This window comes from Anopheles maculipalpis, chromosome 2RL, assembly GCF_943734695.1.
Source record: "Anopheles maculipalpis chromosome 2RL, idAnoMacuDA_375_x, whole genome shotgun sequence".
NCBI lineage: Eukaryota > Metazoa > Arthropoda > Insecta > Diptera > Culicidae > Anopheles > Anopheles maculipalpis.
Genome location: NC_064871.1, coordinates 70,357,016 through 70,364,746, shown reverse-complemented (window position 1 = coordinate 70,364,746; position 7,731 = coordinate 70,357,016). Strand labels below are relative to the sequence as shown.

Sequence of the window (7,731 nt, the reverse complement as noted above, 5' to 3'; positions counted from 1 at the left end):
TGCTTAGCTGTTTTATGTTTGGTTAATGCGAATGCTAACATTTCTTTTATGTTTTCTTTTCGTGTGTACAGTTCTATGAAAATGTACATCATACATGGTGAGAAAGATTTTTTTTAAAAGGTTTCATACGAGATAGCATTGTGATTACTAGAATGAACGGTTCAAGGTTGAACTTGTTGAAATGAAACATTGTGTAAATATTGAAACGCAACGAATTGTAAAATAAATGAATGGATCGAAATGAAATAACAAATCCAGCGTATCAACGGTTCTGCAAGTGAGTGTTATGCGCGGTAAGTACAATTGACCAGGGGTCCGGGTATATCAATGTTTTTTGGTCCCAACAGTATCCAGGCTCTTCTACTAAAGGCCCAGCTTATCACGATTACCCACATTCGAACGTTACAATGAATGTTGTAAATAAAAACAAATGTCAAATTATTTCGCAACCATAAAGGCATAGTGGGGAACGATAAAGCTGATATTTTTATTTCGAATAGCTATCGACATGTTGGTGCAATAGTAAAGCCGTGCCTTGTTCACGATACATTTTTAGAAAACGCCATTTCTTCGTACAACTTGACCGTGTCGATGATTCGAATGCTGCACCCGAGAAGGTTTTACTGGGCCTTTGCCAACCGTTCGGATACATCCTTCCAATTGACAACGTCGAATATGGCATCGACATAGTTGGGTCGAAGATTTTTGTACTGTAGGTAGTAAGCGTGCTCCCACACATCGATACCAAGCAGCGGGACAAGTCCTGCATAATAAACAAACGGATATAGTTATTTATTAATTTAAATTTAAGAAAAATATTTCTCCAACACTCACCGGTGGTAGCTTCCAAAGGATCCTGGTTCGGGCAGGCTGCAATCTGAAGCAGCTTCGTCTTCTTATTGTAGCCCAACCAGGCCCAACCGGATCCCTGCACAGCAACGGCCGCGGCTTTCATTTCCTTCTTAAAGTTTTCCATGTTCTGAAAGTCGCGGGTCAGCGCTTTCTGCAGCTCCGCCGAAGGATCGCTACGATCCGGGGACAGATTTTTCCAGAAAATCGAATGATTAATATGGCCACCACCGTTAAATTTGATCGCACTGCCAAGCTGAATGATCTTGGACGCATCTTTCTTGGCCACCGCATCCTGCAGCTGCTCCTCGGCAGCGTTCAGATTCGTGACGTACGCATTGTGGTGCTTCTGGTGGTGCAGCTAAAAAGGAAGCAACAACATTCATACCGGTTCCATTTTGTTTGCCACCATTTTTGCTTACCTCCATGATTTCCCGGCAAATGACCGGTTCGAGCGCTCCGAAATCGTACGGCAAATCTGGCAGGGTATGTTTGCTTCGACATCCCAGCACGGCGCTGCAGTTCCTGTGCCGAGCGGTAGAAGAAAATTGTTTATAAATACACTGCCGCCTGTTATCAACACATTGTTTGGGCTATTTTGAATGCACATCCGGGATGTAATCGTTCCCCTTTTACATAACAGACGAAATGATGGGGAACAGGTGAAACCCGTGGAGGGTTTAAAGAACTTCAGAAACTCTTACTAATATTTCAATTACTGAACAAACATATTTTACTTACTTAACGGTGGAAAACAGTGCACCACGTACGGCCAACATTTTTCAGATCCGCGTTACAAGCGTTCTACACAACACAAACAAACACAAAGCACAAAGTGAGTTGTTTTCGAATAATGGAGGTGTAGACGAAATCTGCTTCCACTGACCGGCAATCGTTTGCGAACTTGATTATTATTCCCAATTATTATTATCTAACTTTGTTGCTTGTGTGTGGGTATAGATTTGACGTCTTCTTGGAACGATTATAGCCAAATTTATACATTGGAGTTTGAAACTTCACAATGCACTTTTCAAATGCGGCAATTTGAATTTAACGTTGAAGATAGTTTAACAAAATCAAATAATTACCTAATTATTTGTCTGGCTCTATTACCCCGTAGTAACAGTTCAGTGCCATTATCTGAAAACCTAATATTTCGGCATTTCCGATGGATCCATCAACGTCATCACTCCATCTAAATTTGAACCTAACGTGCCGTTACTGACCATGTAATCGGTCTAAAGACTATAAGTACTGAGTCCATTGTTTATTCCGGTAAAAGGGCCACAGGAGCACCAGTCTTCACACGGCAGGGACGGGGGTTCAAATTCTATCCGTAATGAGGACTTTAGATCTGCATGGTTCCAAGTTCCAGTACATAAGAAGCGCAAGTTCACGCGATTTGCCTCTCGTCGATTCCAACACATTCTTTCCATAAGCCATCCAGGATCACACGTTACGGCTAGAATGACCGTCAAAGCGCAAGCGGCATTTTAAAACCCTCGGCATCTATTCCACTATCATGTCCCGTCATGGCATGTCAATTTTTCGTTCCCGTACTCGTGCTTCCTCTTCGTTATCTTTCCTTTAATGTTAGTTTTTAAGTTACATTGTTAAGCCTTTAAGGCAAGCCCATCCATAAAATGAAATAAAAATGATATAGTTGAACAAAATAGAAAATAATGCAAAAAATGTGGTATTTGGGATGTTAAGAACTCGGTGGTTTCTTTGCAGTGAAAATTATCTTTTATTTCACTTTGGGATCGTACACTACACTTTAGAGAGAGGCCCAAACAGTCGTGTACAGATGAATGTTTTTTAACAGATTGTAAGCTATTGCAAAAGTAGATGTATATTACATTCACTAATTCCATGAAATGGAATTGTCCTCACGATATGAACAAAAGATTAGCCTATGCACAGCTTAGTAAGATTTATGAAATATAAACGCTCAACTAGCAAAAATTTTAACCATAAATTACTTCCTGTTTTGCTGATACTGATCGGATCCTTATGTTGACGTTAGTCCCTTTGTACAAAATCTGCCTTTTAAGTCAAATTTACATTGACAAAACCCTTAATAGTGGTTATTAGGACAATTTTACCAAAAAAAAGGGATATATTGCATCTATGTTCATCATTTGTATCATTCATCTACCAAGCCCTCCTTAAGTAATCATTACGCCCAACTGCTGCAGACAAAACTTTGCCGCTGTCGCTTTCGCTTCCTTCTTGGTGTTGTTGGCGATTGCTGGCTGATATTCTAGACCGTTTACGAGCACTTTAAAGATGAAATTCTTTGCATGTCCCGGTCCACTTTCATGCACCAACTCGTACATGGGTGGATTCCACTTGTGCTTTGTAGCGTACTCGCACAGTATCGAAACGGGATGCTTACCGTCGGTGTTGACCTTTAAGGTCATATACCTAGATCGACCATCGCGACGTGGAAACGGTGGCATCGGGTACGGTTGATGTTGTCTCGGTTTATTTTCTTCTTCGCCGAGCCCCCGTTTATCCAGCTTTACATCGAGCAGGAGTGGCTGTAAGGAACCGTTCTTCTCCTTGCCCAAACCTTCACCAGGCTGCCAGCCCATCTTCTGTAGCAAATGCATGCCCATACCGCCGGTAACTGGTGCGGACTGTTTCATCATGTCACGGGTAGCCCATGGCTGATAGCCTTCCGCCAGTTCCCGCTGGCTAAGACAGTTGACACCGGTGGAACCCAAAAATTGCCCAGGCATCGCCTTGGATGAGGCCCACGTCGACATGTCCTTTTGCGTGTTGTACAGCATCTGTCTCGCGTCGGTATCGGTCGGATTTTCCTGCAGCCGGCGCATTGCATTCAAACGCTGACTAACGATCTGTGAAACATCGATAATGGTTGCATCGGGCTGCGTGTTAAACACGTTGTCCGATCCTGGACCCACGCGTGGGTGGGGAAGCGAAGTTCCCGGACCGGGTGGAAATAGCGGCCTCGATTGTGGTTCCAGATGCCCGGCAGATCCCCTAGGATTTAAGTTTGGTGGAGGAATACTGGTATCGACGGGAAGGTTCATCGTGATATCCGGTGTAACCATATTGTTGAACGGTTGTACGTGAGAAGGCGTTGGGTGCGTGGACTGCGGTATTTGAGGATTTATCGGTGGAAGGTAAGACGATTGGTACGGTAAGCTGGCGGTATCGTTCGAAGAGTAAGGAGCCGGGTGTAACGGAGCTGCAGGTGTTTGTCCTACATTCGGTTGCAATAGTGGAGGAATCGCTGGTATCGAAGGGGCTTGTACTGGTAAGGGTTGCGGTAATGAAAAATCCGGTAGCGGGCTTTGCTGTGGCACAAACGTGGATGACGGTGGTAGGATAGTTTTCGGTTTGGGCCTATTTACAAAGTTGGATCCACCACCAGACGCCCCAGAGTCTACGGTCGAGCCAGGTTTGGTGAGAAGGGCCGGCTTTTTAGGCTCCACCGGTACCCATTCTGTTTCCGTGCTGCGATGTTGCGCTCCAGACGATACAGGAAATTGCATCAGAAGCGCTTTTTTCTCTTCGGCCGATTTCGGCTGAATGGTGGTAGCGTTGCGGATGTTCATCACAATCGGTGCCGCTTCTTTAAGCTGAAACGGATGATGGAACGCTTTGCTGGCTCCGTCCGCATCATGATCGCTCTCATCAGACGACACGCTGGACAGATCGTTCGCATTGTCCTTGTGAGAAATCTTTTTACAGAATGCGGTCAGCTCTTCGATGGTCTTACCGCTGGCGTGCATTTTGGAGATAAGCTTAGCTTTCGATTCGCCGTCCATATTCTGCGCTCCAGGGAGTGTTCCCTTTTTCAGCATATTGATTGCATTTTTGCGTGCGATCTCTAGAAGCTTCTGCTTATCGATCTGCTCCTTAGAACGGGACCGTGACCGAGAGCGCGAACGTGAACGTGAACGGGAAAATGTATTGGAACGATGCCTTCGCGAACGATCCTCACTACTATGTCGGTCACGCTTCCGGTCGTGCCTTTTCCGCTCATTTTCCTCCTCAAATCCAGCATAGAAAGAGTTGTACTTCTTTTGATAGAAATCATAGTACCTGCCGTTTTTCTTTTCCTCGTCATCGGACAACGAGAGGTCGGTCTCAGAAGTCCTTCGTTTGCGTAGCTCTCCCCGGGACGACCTGTGTGACGATGGTTTGTCCCGTTCGAGATGCCGCTCGTTATGTCGTTCCGTCGACTGAGAGTGAGAATTTGTGGCAAGTTCCTTGAATATGGCGCTATCCTTCAGACTTTTGATTTGTATCTTCCCCTTCAGAGGTGGTTTAGCTTCCTCCTCCGGCTTTACTTCCTTTGATTTACCGTTCTCTTTAAGCTTATCATCATCGCGTCGTTTGGAAGATTTCTCGGCATCATCCAGCGGTTCCTGTTTCACTGTCACCAGTAGTGTCTCGCCAATCCGATGTTTGCTTCGCTTGTGCTTTTCGTGCTTCCGCTCCCTGTCCTTCTCTTTCTTGATTTTTTTCTTCTTCACCCGCTTCTCACCATGTTCTTCTTCCGCAGCAGGTTCTACCGGTTCGTCAGCCGACTCACTTTCACTACCTTTTTTCTTTTTGCTTTTCTTCTTGTGTTTATGTTTCTTTTTCTTTTTCTCCGGTTCCACTGCATCGTTCGAATCGTCTTCGATGATTTCCGGCGGAGCAGCATTGAACACCCGGAATAGTTCTGTGAGAATTTCGTTCGATGATTTCAGTGGCTCAAGCGCAGGCTTAACGTCCCCCTTTTCGGTGCCTTTTTCCGTACCACTGCTGCTGGTGATGGTGGTGGAAAAAATGTTTTTCAGATTCACGTCGATGGACAGTTTGTCTACCGTTTCCGATTTGCTAGAGTCCTCGTAGCTCGTCGTTTTTTCCTGCTTTATCTTGATGTTCAGCGGAAAGATGTCCTGCGTCTTATCGCCTTTCTGCTTGTCTGCGGTTTTATCGCTGTTCGTGCTCATGGTTTTCGGCCAAACGACTGTTGCTTATACATTGAATTAGTTGCCACAAATGTTAAAAGTTCATTTTTACGAATTAATCTAAAACGAAACACGAAAAAACTTTAGTAAAACAACTTTGCTGCAAAGTTATTGTTTTCGTCCGAGCTTATTTTGACAACGGGTGAAAATAGCTGACAGCAGGAACCCGCGCATTATGACTATGGGTACAAGACAGGACATAATTATTATTTGATTGAAATAATTTGCAATGTTCAAAAATGGCTGTTTTGGATGGTAAATTGTCAAATGTTAATAATGCAACAGTAAAAGTCCTATGAAAAAATCTAACGGAATATTTTTTAACACTTTCATTTGAATTTGCAAAAAAAAATGTACTGTCAAAAAATGTGAATATAACCGCTTGGATGACAAAAATTCCTTCATGGATCAATCCTTTTCCATGCTTTTCATTTGGTTTTTGTCTAGTTAATCAACTATGCTTTTCATTTAAATTGCGGTTTTTTATGACGCGTATATTTTTTATGAGTAAAATTTTCTGATTAATTTTTATAATTGTCTTGCTAGGACTTTTGTGCCAATTTTGTATGATGATGTCTGTTCTTAGTTTAATATAAGTGCAGTTCATTTTATTCAAGCAAAATATTCTCAGAAACGACACATTGCAGCAATCGCGTAAGTAAATCCGCCATACTAAACAGCGTGTATTATTGTTTTGTTTTGTCTCCTGCCGTACCACCCACTTTTCCTACTGCAGGTGGTTGGTTGTGTTGCTTTTCGTCCGGGACAACCTAAACCTGCAGCCACAGGGAAAACACGCAAAGGGTCCGCAGGAAAAGGCGAACTTTTCCCTTGCTCACTGTCGTCATACACCTACAGTAGCAAAAAGTTTAGAGCGAATGTGTGTCCGTTCTGTGCTGCCAGTGCGCGGTTGTGTTTGGGGGTGCGTATGTGTGCTTGACTGCGAATCATTTTCAAGGCTCTCGCGGAGGTGCTGCTGCTAAATTGGAGTCAAGATTTGGATCCGTGAGAAGATTCGTACAGCTGATTTCTGGAGTTATTGCACCTGTTTGTATTAAGGTAAGTGTTCTTAGCATAAAAGCTACTTTTGGAAACTGTTGTTGAATAGTTTGAACATAAGTGCTGTGTAATGGTTGTGTTTTGAAAGGAAATCTTTGAAAATCTGTATGGTAGAGACAATATTGGACAGGGGAAATTCTTACCATTTAGTTATTGCGAGACTATCCTTGTCAGATCAGAAAGGATATTTAAAGAAGTTGATATATCCAAACTACAGTTTGTACAGAGCACTACGTGCACTTTCCACAGTGCGGCAAACGCATCCACTCATCATCCTTATTGCGCAAGGACCCTCGAAAACTATACATTGTTATATAACGTTGCTCTGAGCGTTTGCTAATTTACGATCCTCCGAAATGGACGCTCCTATTGCATATGGAACGTTTGGAGCATTCAGAAATGGGCTGTATATTCCGAAAGCTCGATTTGTCCGATCGTTGATTGGAACGCAAGTACCTTCTCAGCTACGGCAACCTGCCGAGGTTCACCGAAAGGCTTTCGACGACAAGATGCTGGCTTTCTGTGGAGAAATATTTTTTTCGCTCATTCGTTCCTGCATTTCATTTATTATTCAATCGATTTAACCATACACTCACCCCTTGCTTGCTGTCCCACGGGCAATCTTCATCAGCTTACAAATATAAATCGAGTACAGAATAGCAAACCGATAGTGCATTGGAAAGCTTACTGAAAAAAAAGAACTACCATAGTTTTATCCTTAAAACTAAGTTTATTCCAATTGCATAGAATCCTCTTTTCGCACTTCCTTAGCTAAAGAATCCAGACTATCCAAACATTGTAGCAAATAGACCTCCGGAGCGTGTCCAAT

The 7,731-nt window shown here is 43.3% G+C and overlaps 2 protein-coding genes across 2 annotated transcripts; both read right to left on the bottom strand.

Annotated features, from left to right (window-relative positions):
- Positions 1-620: 620 nt before the first annotated feature.
- On the bottom strand, positions 621-1,628 carry LOC126567444 (superoxide dismutase [Mn], mitochondrial). The gene is made up of 4 exons (XM_050223664.1): positions 1,591-1,628; positions 1,272-1,419; positions 835-1,210; positions 621-763 (listed from the first exon to the last, which is right to left on the bottom strand). Exons 1-4 carry the CDS (start codon positions 1,626-1,628, stop codon positions 621-623), a joined length of 705 nt encoding a protein of 234 aa, XP_050079621.1.
- A 1,389-nt stretch (positions 1,629-3,017) lies between these two features.
- LOC126568816 (protein Son-like) lies at positions 3,018-5,855 on the bottom strand. The gene has a single exon (XM_050225458.1). It carries the CDS (start codon positions 5,823-5,825, stop codon positions 3,018-3,020), a length of 2,808 nt encoding a protein of 935 aa, XP_050081415.1. The 5' UTR covers positions 5,826-5,855.
- Between the last annotated feature and the right edge of the window lie 1,876 nt (positions 5,856-7,731).